The sequence below is a fragment of the Hyla sarda genome, chromosome 11 (assembly GCF_029499605.1).
Source record: "Hyla sarda isolate aHylSar1 chromosome 11, aHylSar1.hap1, whole genome shotgun sequence".
Taxonomy (NCBI): domain Eukaryota; kingdom Metazoa; phylum Chordata; class Amphibia; order Anura; family Hylidae; genus Hyla; species Hyla sarda.
The window spans coordinates 33,895,709-33,915,965 of record NC_079199.1 but is presented as its reverse complement, the minus strand read 5'-3'; the positions used below and the strand labels follow the sequence as shown (position 1 = coordinate 33,915,965).

The following is a 20,257-nucleotide window of genomic DNA, read 5'->3' as shown; positions in this document are numbered from 1 at the left end:
TAGTAGAAATGTAGAGATTGAAGATATACTAAGAAATCCTACAACGCTGCGTTGGATGAATGCTATTGTACTGCTCCGATGGATGTACCTTTTTGGCAGATGCAAACAGGAGTTTATGCAGGATGGGAGTAGCAAGTGCGCGGAGGGTGGAATTTCCTGTAAGGAAGAGATTTCATCATGAATCAAGAAGTGTTTTCCCCAGAACAAATAAGACAAAGATAAACACAACCTAAATGTTAGCAAGATAACGCTATGGCAGCATGAAGTTACAGGCATAGGTAATGTTATCTTCATCTCTGCCATTCTAAAAGCCATAGCAAAAAAATAAATAAATAAATAAATAAAAAAGGCAAAATTGTTCAACAAAGTACTTTCGGTCCCAGAAAGAATAGTAAAATAGATGAGGGCAATGTATAGAATTAAACCTCTCCAGTAAGCAGCAGCCAGGCTGCCAGTCTTTTTCAGCCTATAAAATCCTACATTAACTGCTATTTGCTCCATTACTTACCATCTGCCGTGAGCTAGAAACTGGTAGTTTAACAATCCCGTGAGTCAGAATAGCAAATTGACTGCATTTTTTTTTTTTCAAATCATAGAGCATTTTTAGTGCATGCTGTCATTAGGCCAACCGTACCATTAACTAGTTCAGTTTTTTTAGTACGCGTTAGATTAAAGGGGTAGTCTTACAAAAAATCTATTGCATATACAAATGCAGAGATTTTAAGCTTTTTTCACAGCCACTACAGTGGTCCCTCAAGTTACAATATTAATTGGTTCCTGGACGACCATTGTATGTTGAGACCATAACTCTATGGAAACCTGGTAATTGGTTCTGAAGCCTCCAAAATGTTATCAAAAATAGGAGAAAGTGAGGATTAAAGAAAAATAAGTAGATAAGTAAATGACTAATATAGATAAAGCAAATCCTTACATATAAAAGTAAGAAAGATCTGCTGGGAGCTGTAAATCACTGTCTATGTCAGTGTTTCCCAACCAGGGTGTCTCCAGCTGTTGCAAAACTACAACTCCCAGCATGTCCGGACAGCCTTCGGCTGTCCGGGCATGCTGGGAGTTGTAGTTTTGCAACGGCTGGAGGCACCCTGGTTGGGAAATGCTGGTCTATGTAGAGGACAGGAGCTTCTTCAGGGTTTTCTACAAAATACACAATGGCCCTCATTTACTATTCTAAACCCGACCTCTTTTGTCGTTTTTTTTTGTCGCATCTTTGTCTGCGCCATGTCGCAGACATCGTGCGCCAGTCTGCGACACGATGCGACATTTTTTCCCGACGGACCCGATGTGGATTCTCCCAAACCCGAAAAAGGGGCGTAACCCGACATTTCTGAGCTTTCCCACGTATTTATAAAGGTTTCCAACCCGAATTTGTTGAATTGTTGTGGATTTTTTCCCGACAGCTCAGAGGAGCTGGAAACCAAAACCAACAAAACCCACGTGCGACAAACAGGATGCGACATAATAATAAATACCAGGGGAAAAAAGCAGTCGGGTAAGAAAGCAAGACAGACTTACAATCCGATTTTCTAAGTAAATGAGGGCCAATGTCCTAAAACAGTATCATGGAGCTGCCCTCACCTGGTGTTCAAACGAGCAGCTAACCCTGGCACAGGTAAAGAGTACAGAACATGTACATGTAATACCTCCCTGTACTGTAGGGGGCGCTACCAGCCAGTCAGTGCATGCACTTCAGTAATGCAGGTGTTTTACCAGTAAATGCCTATTCTGATTGGCCAGTTCTTCCAGGTATTGACACATTTCACAGATCTGGACTGTCCGTAGCATTGTATGTTGAGTCTGGTTTCAAGTTACAATGGTCCAGAAAAGACCATTGTATGTTGAAACTATTGTATGTTGAGGCCATTGTAAGTTGAGGGATCACTGTATATGTTAAAGGGGTATTTCAGGCCAAAACTTTTTTTTATATATCAACTGGCTCTGGAAAGTTAAACAGATTTGTAAATTACTTCTATAAAAAAAAATCTTAATCCTGAAGTTGAGTTGTTGTTTTCTGTCTAACTGCTCAATGATGATGTCACGTCCCGGGAGCTGTGCAGTTCCTATGGGGATATTCTCCCATCATGCACAGCTCCCGGGACGTGACATCATCATTGAGCAGTTAGACAGAAAACTTCAGACGCTAATAACTATTGGAAGGATTAAGATTTTTTTATAGAAGTCATTTACAAATCTGTTTAACGTTCCGGAGCCAGTTGATATATATATATATATAAGTTTTTACCTGGAATACCCATTTAACCATCCCCCAGAAGCTCTGTAGCTCTCTGTTTACAGATGACTCATGACAATTGAAAGATCGCTATTAATAGTAAAATAATGTAGTAATAATTAATATAAAATAAATAGTAACATTTTTCACATTAAGAAAATAAGTAAAGAAAAATGTAACTATTAACCCCTTAAAAGTGTTAGATTTCTTCTAAAACGGCACCACATTTGTCCTTCTGAGCTCACTTCATTGTTTGTAAAAATGCAGCTGCCATACATATACAGCAATCTTCATTAAGGAGTTAATTACAATACTAAGGTTTATGTTTGGTTATAACGGACATTAAACATTTAAAGGAGTACTCCGGCGCGCACCTTTTTCCTTTTATCCCGTCCGGGCTGCAAAATAAAAGAAAACACACTTTCTCTTACCTGCCAACGAGCCCCCAGTGCTCCGGTACACTCCGGTACAGGTGTTCGGTCCCCGGGCTGTATTCTTCTTACTTCCTGTTAGCCCGGCACATCACACGGAGCTTCAGCCTATCACCAGCCGCAGCGATGTCCCGCCTCGGCCGGTGATAGGCTGAAGCTCCGTGTGATGTGCCGGGCTAACAGGAAGTAAGAAGAATACAGCCCGGGGACCGAACACCTGTACCGGAGTGTACCGGAGCTTCGGGGGCTCGTTGGTAAGAGAACGTATGTTTTCTTTTATTTTGCAGCCCGGACAGGATAAAAGGAAAAAAGCGCGTGCCGGAGTACTCCTTTAATGTGTTCTATATAGGACAGACAATAATAGTATATGGGGTATGATGTATACCTAGAACCAGCCAGTCTCTCTGTTATAACCAATCTGTGTTTTTATAGAGTTGTATGAGAGAAGAAAAAGTGGTCTGCAGAAGAGATACTCTTTCTACTGATGGCTTGTGGATGAACTGCAAAACTAGAAAAGGCTATGGACAAATGTAGCTGCATTTCTAAAGCCACTTTTTTTTCTTTTATCTGATAAACTCCTTTAGGGTACGTTCCCACACGGCGTATTTTGCTGCTTATTTGCTGCGTATTTGGTGCTGCGTATTTTCCTACCCATTGACTTCAACAGAGAAAATAAAATACGCAGCAGCAAATACGCAGCAAATACGACGTGTGGGAATGTACCCTTAAAAGAACAAGTTGTTGATCAATGTTGCTTATTCTTCTTTACCTGAAACAGCCAAATCCACATTGAGGTAAGCTACAGTCCGAGATCCTAAGACTTTCCCCAATTCCTGTTGGAAGATACCGTATGTTTTTATTTCTATTTATTGACATAAAATGCTTACATTATGTAGAGGGCTCGATCCTAGCAGACTATGAATTACTCTCTCCTTATACACTGCAACGGAGAGAAGAGTCACTCAAATTGGCCGGGAAGGGAGCAGCAATCGAGTCCCACCCCAAGGTTGTTAACCAGGTCTTGGCTGCATTTTTAAACTAGGATTACTCTGAAAAACCCCATTGTTTCAGAATAAATCATAATGTCCTGGAATCTTGGTGCCTGCACTAGTTTTAGTCCGCCTGCAGTTTTGGCAGCATAAAACTGATGGCAGGTTCCCTTTAAAGGGGTACTCCGCCCCTAGACATCTTATCCCCTATCCAAAGGATAGGGGATAAGATGTCAGATCGCCGCGGTGCCGCTGCTGGGGATCCCCGGGATCCCCGCTGCAGCACTGCGCTATCAATACAGCACAGAGCGAGTTTGCTCTGTGCGTAATGACGGGCGATACAGGGGACGGAGCAGCATGACGTCATGGCTCCGCCCCTCATGACATCACGGCCCATCCCCTTAATGCAAGTCTATGGCAGGGAACGTGACGACCGCCGCGCCCCCTCCCATAGACTTGTATTGAAAGGGGCGGACCGTGATGTCACGAGGGGCGGAGCCATGACGTAACGATGCTCCGGCCCCTCTATTGCCCGTCATTACGTGCAGAGTGAACTCGCTCTGTGCTGTAATGATAGCGCAGTGCCGCAGCGGGGATCCCAGGGCTCCCCAGCAGCGGCACCGCGGCGATCTGACATCTTATCCCCTATCCTTTGGATAGGGGATAAGATGTCTAGGGGCGGAGTACCCCTTTAATAGTCTTCTCACCAAAGTACAATCATAAGACCAACCTTCCATCTCATGGCTGCTGTCCATTTAATGTCTGTGCACCTTTTGTACTCAATCTCTTCTCAATCTTAAATAAACTTGATGACTTTTACTTGTTTGCCCTCAAAGTCCCCTCTCCCATTCAACAGTAAATTTTTGATGGGGGAAGTAATATCTGACCATTAAAGATGAATCCGACTAGAACTAATCAAATTTGTTTTGAAATTCCCAAAAGAATCAGATTTCAGTGAATCTAAAACTCTTGGGATTTGTCTCAGGTAAATTGCATCATAATACAGTGGTCCCTCAAGTTACAATATTAATTGGTTCCAGGACGACCATTGTATGTTGAAACCCTTGTATGTTGAGACCATAACTCTATGGAAACCTGGTAATTGGTTCTCAAGCCCCAAAATATCATCCAAAAAATAGGAAAAAGTAAGGATTAAAGAAAAATAAGCAGATAACTAATGCAGATAAAGCAAATCCTTACATATAAAACAAAGAAAGATCTGCTGGGAGCTGTAAATCCCTGTCTATGTCAGTGTTTCCCAACCAGGGTGCCTCCAGCTGTTGCAAAACTACAACTCCCAGCATGCCCGGACAGCCAACGGCTGTCCGGGCATGCTGGGAGTTGTAGTTTTGCAACAGCTGGAGGAACCCTGCATGGGAAACAAAGGTTTAAGTAGAGGACAGGAGCTTCTTCAGGGTCCTATACAGTACACACAGTGTCCCAAATGGAGCCGCCCTTACTTGGTGTCCAAAGGAGCAGCTATCCCTGGCACAGGTAAGGAGTAGTACAGAACTTGTAGTTCCTCCCTGTACTGTAGGGGGCGCTACCAGGCAGCCAGTCAGTGCTTGCACCTCAGTAATACAGGTGATTTACCAGTAAAATGTCCATTCTGATTGGTCAGTTCCTCCAGTTGTGACATGTTTCACAGGATCTGGACTGTCCGTAGCATTGTATGTTGAGTCTGGTTTCAAGTTACGATGGTCCAGGAAAAAACATTGTATGTTGAAACTATTGTATGTTAAGGCCATTGTAAGTTGAGGGATCACTGTAGTGTGTGTGCTATTTTAGCAATCAATACAAGGATTAGGCTAGAATTAGGGATCCTAACTCTACTAACCTGACTTAACTTGGGGTTTGTTAGGTTTACACTGTCTTGGTGTTAAAGGGCTTGGACATAGTCCTAGGAGGCATCAGAGTGTCATACATAGTGTTTCAGGGCAATATGGGCGCTTTAGACCCAATTTATTTGTCTCAAACCAAATCAGACCTGAAATGAATTTTGATAAATTTTACTAATGTTTACTAACCATACATTTCCTCTACAGAAATTACTGCAGGGAAAATTTAGGAGTACATGAAGGACCATTAAAGGGGTACTCCGGTGAAAACCTTTTTTCTTTTAAATCAACTGGTGCCAAAGAGTTAAACAGATTTGTAAATTACTTCTATTAAACAATCTTAATCCTTCCTGTACTTTTTAGCTGTGGAATACTACAGAGGAAATTCTTTTCTTTTTGGAATTCTCTCTGATGACATCACGAGCACAGTTCTCTTTGCTGACGTCCTTATAATAATAATAATAACTCTTTATTTATTGTTGTCCTTGTGGGATTTGAACCCAAGGCCCCAGCACTGCAAGGCAGCAGTGCTAACCAGTGAGCCACCATGCTGCCCTTAGCATACATCTGCTATGCACGGTTCCTAAAATGGACAGAGATGTCAGCAGAGAGCACTGTGCTCGTGATGTCAGCAGTGTTCCAAAAAGAAAGGAATTTCTTCTGTAGCATTCAGCAGCTAATAAGTACTGGAAGGATTAAGATTTTTTAATAGAAGTAATTTACAAAGATGTTTAACTTTCTGGCACCAGTTGATTTAAAAGAAAAAAGGTTTTCACCGGAGTACCCCTTTAATCTCTAAGAATTTCTTAGCTGCTTAGTGCTTTGGCTTATAGTGGAGGGGTTCCTCCTGCGGGACGCCCCTTCCCCTTCAGTTATGACAATAAAGGTTTATACTAAGATGATATTTACTAGTACTTACAGGACATTTTTTAATTTTGCAAAGGGGCATGGAGGCAGAATTTTACACAAGTAGAAGTATTAACATAAGGTCTAGGAAACTTACTTCTACACTTTCTGTAGAGCCAATGAGTCCGAATTCCTCAGCTCCCCAGCTGCAAAAAAGAATTGATCTTCTTGGGCGCCAACCTGTGGAAAAGCAATGCAGACATTTTATGTAATATAAGCACAAGAGATTACTCTATATTATTATACAGAGAAACCTCTATGAGAAGACCATCCAAAATTGCATTGAATAGTTGTCTTCTCTGAGGATGATCTTTTAAAAACAATGGCCACTATATGGCCACTATTAATAACATATGGTGGACTAAAAATCCATTACACAAACTTTGTTCTGGAATAGGGGGGTGGTCTCTTAAATAGGTCTTTTTTTTCCATTACATATGATGAATATATAAAAATAATTTGTTTTCTCAACTGTTATCGGATGTAAGAAAGGCACAAATAACACAATTTTGCATGAGAACATTACACATGATTAAAAAGTACCTGTCACCAAATAAACTTTTCTAAACTAACTCAGGCTATGTTCCCTAACTACTCCTAACACCCCTTCAGCCCTTAAAAAAAACGTAAGAGCTTTAAAAAGCTGTGTATCATACCTTTATTCTTGCTTACATAGTGCAATTTCCCAGCAGAAGAAAGTGGGCGTTTCCCAGCAGGAATGACATCATTGAAGCCTGCTGGGGGACCACTTCCGCCCCCTCACATCGTTGCAGTGCTGGGATGAATAGAAGACCTCAGGCTCTGTGCGTGTTTCAGTCTGTCAGACTCTCCTTCAGCTGTCAGTCTGTGTGGCTTTCTGTGAGAAACTGTGGAGCTTTCACTTTCTGTGGAGCTGTCAATCAAGCTCAGTGCAGAGAAGCACTTCCTTAGTTTGGTCTCCTGGCAGGCCGGGAGGAGACCAAACTCACTGTATTAATTGTGGCAGGGACCAGAACAGAGCCACCTAGTGGCCGTTTTTATATTACATTTTAAACAAATTTATGAGGATAATTTTAAAAGCAAGTAAATGGGAAAGTGTCTGCTAATTACACAAGGAACAGTATATTAAAAGTTTTATTTGGTGACAGGTACTCTTTAAGATACAGTACAAAAAATGGGAATATCTTAAAGCATTATTTCCATTTGGAGATGTCTTGTAAATAATTTACTTAGGATCTGTATTAATCCAATAAACTTTTGTAAGCCAAAATGATTTTGCCGATAGCTGAAGATAGCTGAAGCTAAAACAGGGAAGTCACATTGAGATAAAAGGTAAGGAATTATTTCAGAAATAAAGATATGCTGCTGTCCTTATGGAGTGTAGCAATCTATGAGATAAAAACTGGAGATCAAGTACAGTAATAAAATAAAACAGATGACCTGAGATGGCAGGGAATGTAGCACGCTAAATCATTGGCATTGCACTCTATGGAAAATATACAGCAGTTGGGACAGAAAGTGGACTTCTGCTGCTGTACACTAAGTTCTCTTAACATGTAGTAAGTGAGTAGTGCTACATAGAGCATGGCTTCTCACCTTCCAGGTCACCATACACCTGGCCAGGTAACTGTAGTGAGAAAAGATACATGTATGCATTGACACTAAAATACCCTTGTCTAGCTGGATCACACCTGCCTGACAGTCAGAGGCCACAGCTACATCTGTAAATCAGTGTTTCTCCACCAGTGCCATGGGAGGCAATGTGTTGGTCGGGCTCCACATGTGTCTGCAGAGCTTCTGGAATCTTCAGAGACCCTTATATGCTTTACTAGCACCAAATTCTTACATTGGGGCATAGCTATAGGGCAGTGGTTCTCAATCTTTTTGGTGACTGTACCCCCAAAGGATTAAAGTATGTCCGCAGGTACACCTTGTACGGAACTTACGCGCGAGGGGTACCCACGGACAAAAGACGTGTACTTACCTTTATACTAATGCGATACTTAGTCCCCTTGTGCCATTATTCCCCCCTCCCTCTGATCCCCTTTTGCCATTATTCCCTCCTCCATCTTAATCCCCTTGTGCCATTATTATCTGATATGGCAAAAGGGAATCAGAGGGAGGGGGGGAATAATGGCACAAGGGGATCAGAGGGAGGGGTTGGAATTATGGCACAAGGGGATAAAGATAGAGGGGGGGTAGTGATAATTGCAAAAGGGATCAGAGGGAGGGGGAATAATGGCACAAGGGGATAAAGATGGGGGGGGGGGGATAATAATTACCCCCTCCCCTCCATCTTAATCCCCCTGTGCCATAATTCCCCCCTCCCTGTGATCCCCTTTTGTCATTATCCCCTTCTCCCCCTCCATCTTAATGCCCTTGTGCCATTATTTCTCTACCCCCACCCATCCCCCCTCCGATCCCCCGGGCTAATATATTTATATATAACATCTCTCCCTCCCATACACTTAGTTTTTACATTTATTTTACATTAGCCGGCTTGTTTGGGGACCGCTCCCAGAGTTCCGTTCGACGCCGCACAGAAGGGTGACGTCCTCCTGCGCTGTGCGGCACCTCCGCGTGCCTTCAGAGGATGTCACACGTCTCCCCAGCAATCGGGGCTGCCGTGGCCATTCCCCGCAATGTGCTGACAAATACTGGCCAATGCATGGCTGATATTTGTCAGCGCATTGCGTACCCCCGCACAACCGGTGGCGTACCCCTAGGGATAAGCGAAACACCGGTTGAGCACCCCTGCTATAGGGGGTGGAGGGGTAACAGCCGCACCCAGGGATTGAGGATGAGGGGGCCTAAAGGAACTTCTAGTATTTACAGATTCTGCATTGAAGCCCTAGAACTTTAAGCTATGCTTTTTATTGAAGCATTACTAAAACATGACAACCCTGGCCAAAACCACTGGTGGGTAATTTGAAGGTATTTTTGATAAACAGTTTATCCCTTTTTAATTTTCATTGTGACCCAAGAGCTAGAGAGGTTTGGGTATCCTTGTCCTGATACACTTGAAGGAAATATTAGAAAGCTATGTTATTGCTACATTGTTTTGCATTGTTTATACATATAGGAGGAGATTTATCAAAACCTGTGCAGAGGAAAATTGCCCAGTTGCCCATAGCAACCAATCAGATCGCTTCTTTCATTTTGCAGAGGCCTTGTTAAAAATAAAAGAAGCGATCTGATTGGATGTGATGGGCAACAGGGCAAATATTCCTCTGCACGGGTTTTGATGAATCTCCCCCTCACTGATTCTATGATGTTTGCAAATATTTACGGTCAAATGTAATAATATTTTGACAAATAGTAACCTGCCTCCAAAATACTATAAGTTCCATGACTTGCAAACTAATGTAGCAAATATCCCAAGCAAGTTTCCCAGTCTGATCTCCATTGGAGATGGTTAGCATCCTATCCTCAATACTAGAGATCAGTAATGTACAAACAGTGAGATGTAAGAGATTCCCAATAAATCACAATTTAATATGTTGGTTTGTTCAGAAATGAGCTAATATTCCTACACATGTTGTCCCACGCTGCCTTTGTGTAGATATTACCAGACATCAGAGGGTTGGAGAAAGCATTCTAACCATAGATTCCAAGAAGAGCGCAACCACCACCTGCTGTTATTGTAAAGCTGCTCATTTACAATCCCAATAATGCAGAGAACTAGGATAACATGATATGAATGGAGCCAGGATTTACTACAATGTCAAGTATCTCTGTTCAGCTGAGGAATATACATGTACAGTGATCCCTCAACTTACAATGGCCCCAACATACAATAGTTTCAACATACAATGGTCTTTTCTGGAACATTGGGGGAGATTTATCAAAACCTGTCCAGAGGAAAAGTTGCCCAGTTGCCCATAGCGACCAATCCGATCGCTTCTTTCATTTTTAACAAGGCCTCTGCAAAATTAAAGAAGCGATCTGATTGGTTGCTATGGGCAACTGGGCAACTTTTCCTCTGGACAGGTTTTGATAAATCTCCCCCCATTGTAACTTGAAACCAGACTCAACATACAATGATGGGGACAGTCCAGATCTGTGAAACGTGCCAATGGCTAAAAGAGCTGACCAATCAGAATGGACATTTGACTGGTAAAACCCCAGTAGTACAGAAGTGTATGCACTGACTGGTGTCTGGTAGTGCCCCCTACAGTATAGGGAGGTATTACATGTTCTGTACTTCTTTTAACCTGTGCCATGGTTAGCTGCTCCTTTGGACAACAGGTGAGGGTGGCTCCATTTTACTCTTTTAGGACATTACGTGTACTGTACAGGACCCCGAAGAAGCTCCTGTCCTCTACATAGACCAGTGTTTCCCAAGCAGGGAGCCTCCAGCTGTTGCAAAACTACAACTCCCAGCATGCCCGGACAGCCGAAGGCTGTCCGGGCATGCTGGGAGTTGTAGTTTTGCAACAGCTGGAGGCTCCCTGCTTGGGAAACACTGACACACACTGATTACAGCTCCCAGCAGAGCTTTATTACTTTTATATGTAAGGATTTGCTTTATCTATATTAGTTATCTACTTATTTTTTCTTTAATCCTCACTTTTTCCTATTTTTGATAACATTTTGGAGGCTTCAGAACCAATTACCAGGTTCCCATAGAGTTATGGTCTCAACATACAATGGTCTCAACATACAATGGTCGTCCTGGAACCAATTAATAGTGTAACTTGAGGGACCACTGTAGTGGCTGTGAAAAAGCTTAAATCTCTGCATTAAATCTCTGCATGCTGGGAGTTGTAGTTTTGCAACAGCTGGAGGCACCCTGGTTGGAAAACGCTAAAATAGACAGTGATTTACAGCTGCCAGCAGATCTTTATTACCTGTATATGTAAGGATTTGCTTTATCTATATTAGTTATCTACTTATTTTTCTATAATCCTCACTTTTTCCTATTTTTGGATGATATTTTGGGGCTTCAGAACCAATTACCAGGTTTCCATAGAGTTATGGTCTCAACATACAATGGTTTCAACCTACAATGGTCGTCCTGGAACTGATTAATATTGTAACTTGAGGGACCACTGTATAATGTAGTCTGTCTAGCACTGATGTTATCCTGCAGGAATATTACCTATGGCTTTATCTCTTCAACAATTGAAAGATCATTTTCCAATCAATGAAAAATGAAGTAGAAATATGATCCCTCCTCTAGTATGAAGCTAATTATTGTTCTGTTATTCACTTTATCCATTACTGTGCAACTTCATAGTAACAACGATACCCACCGACAGCCTTTACAGTTGCCATAGAGTCTATTACGCATTTCTCCAGAGACCTTTCAGGAGATAAATTAGCAATAAGATTGTACCTTTCAACTCCGATTACTTGTGTAGGTTTACATGTAGCCACAATGCCATGTTGTAAGTTGTAAGGCTTTGCTGAAGTTCCCCCCCCCCCCCCCCCCCCCCCAAAAAAAAAAAAAAAAAGCGTATGTCAGTACTTTAGTATGTATTTTGTGGGAGTTTATTTTATTTTTTTCAGTTATGTTTTTCTCATTGCAGGTCATGTGATTCTTTGAGCGTTCGATTTAAGGGTTTCTTTTATGGAAGAAGAACAACATGAAAGAAACACCACAAAAAAATTTCCCAAACAAGTAAAAAAATAAAAAATAAAAAAAACATTAGAACATGTTTTATTTGAGCAGAAAGAAAAGATCTATGGAGGTCTATGAGGGAAAAATGAAACAAACTGGGTTAAAAACGTTACACCTAGAGTCTGCTGTATTTTAGAAAAGACGTTACAAATAAAAGGTAGGTAAATCGTTTTATTTTTGCCATTGACTTCTAGCTAACATCTGGCCACAGCATTCTTTTCCACTTCTAAAATGCAACATGTTTTTAATGGCGTTTTTCCCCCCCCACATTTTCATGAAAAAAATGCCATATGTGAAATCACCCTTAAAGGGGTATTCCGGGCAAAAACATCTTATCCCCTATCGAAAGGATAGGGGATAAGATGTCTGATCGCGGGGGGCCCCGCTGCTGGGACCCCCCCCCGCGATCTCCCTGCTGCAGCCCGCATTCTATACGTAGCTGCGTCTGAAGTTTCGGAAACCACCGGGCTTCCGAGATGGGGGCGTGACGTCACGCCACGCCCCCTCCATTCATGTCTATGGGAGGGGGCTTGGTGACCCGGAGGTTTCCAAAACTGGAGACGAAGCTCCCGCATAGAATGCGGGTGCTTCAGGGAGATCGCGGGGGGTCCCAGCGGCGGGCCCCCCACGATCAGACATCTTATCCCCTATACTTTGGATAAGGGATAAAAAAATTTGTCCGGAATACCCCTTTAATCTATAATGTGCTTGTCTCCTTGTCACTTTGCTGTGATGTGGATGCCCTGTGTGGATTTTGCTTTTGTATAATGTGTTGGTTAACAGTGCATTGTACACAGAATATGTCTGTTTTAAAGTCCCCATTTGTAGAGCACTTTATAGTACCTTGAAGGACAATTGAGAACACTGCAATTATTAAAGGGGTACTCCACTGGAAAACCCTTTTTTCTAAATCAACTGGTTCCAGAAAGTTAAACAATCTTAATCTATTAAAAAACTTAATCCTTCCAGTACTTATCAGCTGTTATATGCTCCATAGGAAGTTATTTTCTTTTTAAATTTCCTTTCTGTCTGACCACAGTGCTCTCTGCTGTCACCTCTGTCCATTTTAGGAACTGTCCAGAGTAGAAGCAAATCCCCATAGCAAACCTATCTTATCTGGACAGTTCTTGGTAAGCAGCGACTTCACAGGGTGGATAGGGGTTCAGCGGTGCTGACCAGGATGGACACTTTAGGTAATATAAAGCTGGTTTATTGGATAAAAATGCGACGCATTTCACTGCGCTTGCACAGTTTCATGCCTGATGAAGCAGCGCAAGCGCTGTGAAATGCGTCACATTTTTATCCGATAAATCTGCTTTATCTTACCTGACATGTCCATCCTGGTCAGCGCCACTGAACCCCTATCCACCCTGTGAAGTCGCTGCTTACCATTGTCTATTCGGTTGGGGAGGCTGCAGACCAGACATTACTCATACATGCTGACCATTGTTGTGTGTGAGCCCACACAACCACCTATGGTAAGAGTTCCTCGCATATTTGGTGGCTTACCTATAGGTGGTTTTACGCTATGGAGCGCTCTCCTGTTTTATTTTAATGGACAGTTCCTGATATGGACAGAGGTGTCAGCAGAGAGCACTGTGGTCAAACAGAAAGGAAGTTCAAAAAGAAAAGAACTTCCTGTGGATCATACAACAGCTGATAAGTACTGAACGGATTAAGATTTTTTAATAGAAGTAATTTATAAATCTGTTTAACTTTCTTGCACCAGTTGATTAAGAATTATTTTTTTTTCTTCCAGTGGAGTACCTGTTAAAGAAAAGAAGCAGATGATCTATAAATGCAGTCAGAAACCCAGCATAAGAGCAACATTCATTGATACATAGGTAGGTTTTATTTATTTATTTTTTTCATTTTTTTAAGCACAAACCATATTTATGTAATAAGGTTAAGAAACCTTTTAAACAATCTTTTCTTAGATGTTTTCTTTCATCTGTTATTCATTTTGAAAATGTGTGAATATTATGGCCCTATTACTCTAGTGAAGCATCACTCCTACTCATGGTGTAGCCACAGCTGCAGGTCCTCTTGGTACCTCTTGTGTTGGCTGATATATAATTATATACATATAATATACAGTTTATAGGCCCCAGGGTGGCTCTGTCCCCCCTTATAGATGTAGACGTCCTCTGGAGGCGATGTCCTGGTCGTCACTTATGACTCGTCCCAAGTCTCGGCAGCCACTACTCACTGGCTGCATTGGCTACAAACCACTTGGGCACAGTGTCGGACTGGAGAAGTTTAGAGGCCCCATAACTTTTTATATACGGTATTTAAAAAAATTTAAAATGATATATACATAATTTTACTATTGCAGTTACTGACCAAATAAGAGTCATTACCAATAAAAATACCAACTATGATCACATATTACCACTACTTAATGACTGAATAATACCATCATACTGTTACTGAGTACACCAAGACTGACCTTATCAATAATACCATGATACAAAGGATAAATAATACTAATACAGCATGACCACATATTACCATCACACGGGGACTATACCACCATTACTGAATAATACCATCACATATTCCCACCCTGCTGTTATTGAGTATAAAACATTACACATAGACCATACCACCATATAATGCCTATATAATAGTAGTAGATACCAGTCCAGCATCTGTATACTATACAAGTAACTTGAGTGCAATTATATACAGTGAATCACAGGGGACGTCTTCTCTGATTGGAGTTGTCCTCTTCCTTTTTCTATAAAGCCCAGAATACCATGAAGATGTCTTCCAGCATGACTTATCTCTGCCGAATTGTCCATACAAACATTTTAGGCTACTCACCTCTATACAAATTCCCCAACAATAGTGCCCCCAATGGTAACAATGCCCCTCACAGTAATAGTGCCCCTTTAGATAACTGTGCCTGCATCCAGGCAATGAAGACAAAGTGTAAGGCATTGCTCATAGTAAACTCTCGTAAAACATACCTTTTTGAAGTAGCTTTGATAGAGCTCTGCTCACTTCCATCATAGTCGCTGTACCACTGGATGGATCAATGGCACCAAATACCCAGGCATCTCTGTGATTGCCCAAAACCACATACCGATCTGTGCCAAATAGGAATAAATGCACTATGAGTTAGTGTGATCTCTAAGCTTTATTGATCAGTTAAGGACCTCAGTGTTATAATAAAAGTTTTGGGTTAATATGAATCATTGAACCCAAATGTAATGAATCGGCTGTTGATTTATTTAGTCTTGTAAAAGTCATTCTGATTTTAAAGTGTTATAAATCCCCAGAGAAGTCTGGAATATGACAGTCCAGAGTCTTTATAGCAGATTATCAGGGGAATCAGATCATTTAAAAAATGTAAGGACTTTTACCACGTTAAATGAATCATTGTTCGATTCATAAGACTTAGGTTTGGCGACTCTTATTATAGATTCCTTCAGCTCTGGTTGCAATAGTTTTTACCGTATATACTCGAGTATAAGCCGAGTTTTTCTGCACGATTTTTCGTGCTGAAAACACCCCCCTCGACTTATACTCGAGTGAACTCTCCGCCCTCAGTGGTCTTCAACCTGTGGACCTCCAGATATTTCAAAACTACAACTCCCAGCAACCCCGGTGAAGATGGACAGCCCGGAACGACTATCCCTCCCCACCGGACGGTCCCTGCAGCACAGATGGCCCGGACCAGCTCACCCTAACGTCCCGCCGAGCGGAGAGGAGTACAAAACTAAAGGGGGGAGGGGGTCTGGATAACGACGAAGGCCCGGGCAGTGGTCTTCAACCTGCGGACCTCCAGATGTTTCAAAAGTACAACTCCCAGCATGCCCGTACTGCCGATGGCTGTCCGAGCATGCTGGGAGTTGTAGTTTTGGAACATCTGGAGGTCCGCAGGTTGAAGACCACTGTTAAATCAGACATTGACAAGCGTGATGATGAAAGGGGTGGTGTGGGATGATGACAGGGTAATGATGACAGGGTAATGATGATGAAGAGGGGGATGATGACGGTAATGATGATGAAGGGGGGAATGATGACAGGGTAATGATGATGAAGGGGGGAGATGATGACAGGGTAATGATGATGATGAGGGTGGTAACGACGGGGGTCTGGATGATTACATGGGGGGGGTTGATGTATTTCCCACCCTAGGCTTATAACTGAGTCAATAACTTTTCCTGGGTTTTTGGGGTGAAATTAGGGGCCTCGGCTTATATTCGGGTCGGCTAATACTCGAGTATATACGGTACTTCATATTCCAGGCATCATCTCACTTATTTTGTCTTCAGGTATATTCTTAAACTTAAGACAGACAGTCAGTATAGTTTTAACCTGTAATTATCTTGTAGCTAAGCTCATTTTTACTGATGAATGTATTAGTATGTATTGTTAATTATATGTGTTGTTTTATAGCTAACACAGGATGGCAGAGATGGGCGTGGGAGTCATCATTTCATTTAAATAGAAATGGATTTATTACCACGAGATCCATCAACTTCATTGCTAATTTAAAAGCTAATGTGACACTAGGGGTTTAGTTAATTCAACAGAAAGTGAATCACCATGATTTAAGGTCCAATTATTGTGAATGTGCAGTTCTTACGAATGCTTATTCAGCCAATAACACTGGACAACAATTTTTTTTAAAGTTTTAGTTCCTGAGAATTTTTGGTGATAAAAATAGACCCCTTCAAAGTAAACACAATTATAGTTTAATCAGATTAACTGTATCACATGTTAAGAAACATGAAATTAAAGCATACCTGTCAGATCCCACAAAAAAAAACTGTTATGTTGCTCAGTACCTCATACTGATCATGTACATTTAATTTTTATGTATCTATCACCCATATTCCACTCAAAAAAAATAGCATATTACAGCTGCTCACTGTCTTTTCCATCTTATTAAAGGGAGGGGGCATGTCCTTCTCTTGCCTGCACTGTGATGGTTCCTCCCCCTCCCTCCCTCTGCTGCTCTCGGGAGCCCTGCATCCCTGCTGTGTAACCCTTTCTTCTCTGGTGTTATGCTGTACACACACACACACACACACACAATGATTATTGGAGATTGCATGTACTCTACCACCAAAGACAATATGGTGTATAGCGTCCATTTTAGGGCATAGTCAGTCATCAGCCGCAACTCTGTCCCCCGTAAGGTGAAACACCGTCACGCCTCCTCCCTCAGACCAATCTCCGTTAGTCATCAGCCACAACTCCCTCCTCCCTTCTCCATCATCCAAAACTCCTCCATCCCTCAGACAAAAAGCTTCCTGCTGTATAGCAGAGCCAAAACTGTGCAACTGCACAACATGTGCTACAGAGCCTGTATAGCAGAGCCAACAGTGAACAGTATGTATAGCTGAGCCTGTAAGGTAGAACTTATACTGAACTGCATGTACTACAAAGCTCTGCTATACTTGGTCTGTTATACTTGCTGTGCAGTGTTGGCTCTGCTATACTGGACTGGCTCTGTAGTACATGTTGTGCAGTTTGCTCTGCTATACATGCTTTTCAGTGTCTGCTTTGCTATACAGGTTGTGCTATACATGTTATTCAGTGAAGGCTCTGCTATACAGACTCTGTAGAACATGTAGTGTCTGTGGTACACACTGCAAGTTTCTCAGTTTTGACTCTGCTATACATGCTGTGCAGTGTCTGCTCTGCTATACGGCAGGAAGTTTCGTCTGAGGGAGCATCATCTGAGGGATTACAGAGTTTTGGATGACAGAGTTTTGGATGAGGGAGGAGGGAGTTGTGGCTGATGACTGACTGGTGTGAGGGAGGAGCAGGGCCATTTGAAGGAATTTGGGGGCCCCAAGCAAAATGGACATGGAGGCCCCCCCCCCCCCACTTGATGTTCACACACGTCATGCTCTTGAATTCTGGGAGCGCAACGTGAGCGAACGTCGATACGAGGCCCCTACATGTGCAGCAGATTTCCCCCCTACATTAGGTGCAGCAGAGTTCCCCCCACATTAGGTGCAGCAGAGTTCCCCCCACATTAGGTGCAGCAGAGTTCCCCCCACATTGGGTGCAGCAGAGTTCCCCCCACATTGGGTGCAGCAGAGTTCCCCCCACATTGGGTGCAGCAGAGTTCCCCCCCACATTGGGTGCAGCAGAGTTCCCCCCTACATTGGGTGCAGCAGAGTTCCCCCCCACATTGGGTGCAGCAGAGTTCCCCCCCCCACATTAGGTGCAGCAGAGTTCCTCCCACATTAGGTGCAGCAGAGTTCCTCCCACATTAGGTGCAGCAGAGTTCCCCCCACATTAGGTTCAGCAGAGTTCCCCCCACATTAGGCTGGCAGTGTTCCCCCCACATTATGTGCAGCATAGTTCTCCCCACATTAGGCTGGCAGTGTTCCCCCCACATTAGGTGCAGCATAGTTCTCCCCACATTAGGTAGGCAGTGTTCCCCCCACATTAGGTGCAGCATAGTTCTCCCCACATTAGGTAGGCAGTGTTCCCCCCACATTAGGTGCAGCATAGTTCTCCCCACATTAGGCTGGCAGAGTTCCCCCCACATTAGGTGCAGCATAGTTCTCCCCACATTAGGCTGGCAGTGTTCCCCCCACATTAGGTGCAGCATAGTTCTCCCCACATTAGGCTGGCAGTGTTTCCCCCACATTAGGTGCAGCATAGTTCTCCCCACATTAGGCTGGCAGTGTTCCCCCCACATTAGGTGCAGCATAGTTCCCCCCACATTAGGCTGGCAGTGTTCCCCCCACATTAGGTGCATCATAGTTCTCCCCACATTAGGCTGGCAGTGTACCCCTCACATTAGGCTGGCAGTGTTCCCCCACATTAGGCTGGCAGTGTTCCCCCCACATTAGGTGCAGCATAGTTCTCCCCACATTAGGCTGGCAGTGTTCCCCCCACATTAGGTGCAGCATAGTTCTCCCCACATTAGGTAGGCAGTGTTCCCCCCACATTAGGTGCAGCATAGTTCTCCCCACATTAGGCTGGCAGTGTTCCCCCCACATTAGGTGCAGCATAGTTCTCCCCACATTAGGCTGGCAGTGTTCCCCCCACATTAGGTGCAGCATAGTTCTCCCCACATTAGGCAGGCAGTGTTCCCCACATTAGGCTGGCAGTGTTCCCCACATTAGGCTGGCAGTGTTCCCCACATTAGGCTGGCAGTGTTCCCCCACATTAGGCTGGCAGTGTTCCCCCCAGATCAGGTAGGCAGTGTTCCCCCACATTAGGCAGGCAGTGTTCCCCACAGACATAGAGCCTCCAGCCATATCCAGTGTATGCCTGTGTACTGCCCCACTTCAGTGCTCCGACCACCGCTCCTCCGGTCCGGCAATAGCATTAGTTCCAGGACCGGAGAAGCGGTGATCGGAACACCGAAGATAACGTTCCGCTGGTCACTTACCAAGCTGGCCAGCGCAAGTCTTCCTCCTCCTCAATGCTCTGGTCTTCTGCGCCTCCGTTGCTATGGGCGCACGCACGGGACATCACCCGGCGGCCCCTGCATTTTTAAACTTAACGCGGGGCCGCAGAGCATTAACGGGGGCATCCCTGTGTCCCGAAAACATCTTTCGGGACACAGGTATGTCCTTAATAGTGATGGGGGGAATTGCCCCGTCGCTACAGGATGGGCAAGCACCAGCTCTGCAAGGTGCCCCTGGCCAGCTCGGGGCCCCAAGCAATTGCTTGGTTTGCCTGTCCTGTAGTGACAGGCCTGGGGAGGAGGCGGAACGGTGTTTCACCTGACGCGGGACGGAGATGCGGCTGATGACTGACAATGTCCTAAAATGGACGCCGTAATGGTGAGTGTATAACTTACATCTTCCTTTTGTGATTCATGTGTATCATCCTTAGGCTGCAAAACTACAACTCCAAGCATGCCTGGACAGTCAAAGGATGTCTGGGCATGCTAGGACTTTTGGAAGCTGGAGGTACAGTGTTTGGATAACTCTTTTTACAGCAGTGTTGCCTTCAGCTGTGTGCCTACAGCTTTTGCAAAACTACAACTCCCAGCATTCCCAGACATCCTTTGAATGTCCAGGCATGCTTGGAGTTGTAATTTTGCAACAGCTGGATGCAAATGTTTGGTTTGGTAAACTGTTACGGCAGTGTTGCTGCAAGCTGTGTTCCACCTGCAGCCTTGTCAATCAGCTACGCTCATGCTGTTATGGGACTCATCAGTGTCCCAGGAGGTATGGGGACCCCTGGTGGTGGGATTTTCAAAGGCAGTTTTCTTTAATAAAATGTGAATTATTTTTTAAGGAAGTATATTAGAAAAC

At 43.5% G+C, this 20,257-nt stretch overlaps 1 protein-coding gene across 10 annotated transcripts in view; it reads right to left on the bottom strand.

The window, feature by feature from the left end:
- Positions 1 to 20,257, bottom strand: part of LOC130295729 (putative N-acetylated-alpha-linked acidic dipeptidase) — a 115,703-nt gene that overhangs the window by 53,600 nt on the left and 41,846 nt on the right. For all 10 annotated transcript variants that reach the window (XR_008848974.1, XM_056546779.1, XM_056546777.1 and 7 more), the window contains 4 exons: positions 14,984 to 15,103; positions 6,507 to 6,589; positions 3,446 to 3,509; positions 89 to 156 (listed from right to left, as the gene is read on the bottom strand). Coding sequence is in view for 9 of the 10 variants with exons in the window: in XM_056546779.1 (XP_056402754.1) it covers positions 89 to 156; positions 3,446 to 3,509; positions 6,507 to 6,589; positions 14,984 to 15,103 (335 nt within the window). In the remaining variant the exon portion in view is untranslated. The remainder of the gene's footprint in view (positions 1 to 88; positions 157 to 3,445; positions 3,510 to 6,506; positions 6,590 to 14,983; positions 15,104 to 20,257) is intronic.